The sequence below is a fragment of the Vespa mandarinia genome, chromosome 21, assembly GCF_050613455.1.
Source record: "Vespa mandarinia isolate Hongniang chromosome 21, ASM5061345v1, whole genome shotgun sequence".
NCBI lineage: Eukaryota > Metazoa > Arthropoda > Insecta > Hymenoptera > Vespidae > Vespa > Vespa mandarinia.
In genome coordinates this window covers 800,944-802,500 of record NC_140830.1, presented here as the reverse complement: position 1 = coordinate 802,500, position 1,557 = coordinate 800,944, and the positions used below count along the sequence as shown (strand labels likewise).

Sequence of the window (1,557 nt, the reverse complement as noted above, 5' to 3'; positions counted from 1 at the left end):
ATGGATACTTTAACCCGATGGGGATATACTTCGCATGGGCCGAGCATGGTCGTTATCAAAGCGTTTTTTGTAGTGGTCGTAGTGATTGGTATTTGATCGATCTAAATCGAGATAGTCGATAATAAAACGGAGGATGAATTAAATTGTTGCATTAATTCAGATAGTAATCATGAATATCATTTACCTCATCGCATTCATCATCGGTCTTATAATTATCTTCAATCTTAATATTGTTAGTTATATTGTTCTCTTTTTCCACTGTTTCATCCATTGTGAGAGATATTTAGTAAGTCTGAAATTGTAAATAATAATAGTATTTGTAATTGCAATTATTAATAATAGATTGTTGCTGGTTATTAATATTATTATTTGTTTATCTTTATAATAATAATAATAATAATAATAATAATAATAATAATAATAATAATAATAATAATAATAATAATAATAATAATAATAATTGTACAATTATAATTAAATATATATATAAACAATTACAAACAAATATATATAATATATATAATTTATTATTATTATATATATATATGTATGTGTGAATGTAATTATTATAATAATATAATAATTATGCAATAAGAGAAAAATAATATTAAGTTAATTAACATAATAATAATAAGAAAAATTCAATAATTAATATATAATAATTATAATAATAATAATATAATTAAATGAAAAAATATGAAAGATTGATAACATCAGAATAAAACTTCTAAATTTAAAAGGCTAAAGAATCAATAAACGTTCTATATATTTCCACTACGTATTTACGTACTATCACAGTCACCGTTAATATATTATTTATTGTTATTATTATTATTATTATTATTATTATTATTATTATTATTATTATTATTATTATTATTATTATTATTATTATTATTATTATTATTATTATTATTATTATTATTATTATTATTATTATTATTATTATTATTATTATTATTATTGTAATTCTTATTATTGTTATTGTTATTATTATAATTATTATCATTATTATTATTATTATTATTATTATTATTATTATTATTATTATTATTATTATTATTATTATTATTATTATCATTATTATTATTATTATTATTATTATTATTATTATTATTATTATTATTATTATTATTATTATTATTATTATCACTATTATTATGATATAATATTGTTGTATTTTTTTATTATTATTGTTATTATCATTATTATTAACATTACAATTAGAAAATTTGTTAAAACGATATGTTTTAGATTTCTTCTTTTAGAAATATCGAAATTATAATCGTTAAATTAGAAAGCATTTTTTTTCCTAATTTATTGATAATAAATCAAATAAATAAAAAATAATAAAGGATAAAGTTTTTTTTTTTTTTATTAAAACTAAGTTGACATGTACTTTCAATGTTAATATTATATTATTATTAACATTATTATTTTTGAGAATTATTGATATAAAAAGAAGACAGAGACTTAAGGAGGAAGGCTCATGTTTATTTAATTCCAAGAAAATTTATTAATTTATTAATTTATTAATTTCGAAAATTAATCTCTCTC

At 15.4% G+C, this 1,557-nt stretch overlaps 1 protein-coding gene across 1 annotated transcript in view; it reads right to left on the bottom strand.

Moving 5' to 3' along the window:
* The window catches only part of LOC118444016 (L-lactate dehydrogenase), an 8,211-nt gene extending 7,940 nt beyond the window's left edge, over nucleotides 1–271 (bottom strand). Inside the window, exons 1-2 of the mRNA XM_035871799.2 lie at nucleotides 185–271; nucleotides 1–101 (exon numbers count right to left, since the gene is read on the bottom strand). The exon at nucleotides 1–101 is cut by the window's left edge and continues 52 nt beyond it. Of these exons, the coding sequence (XP_035727692.1) occupies nucleotides 1–101; nucleotides 185–271 (188 nt within the window). The remainder of the gene's footprint in view (nucleotides 102–184) is intronic.
* Between the last annotated feature and the right edge of the window lie 1,286 nt (nucleotides 272–1,557).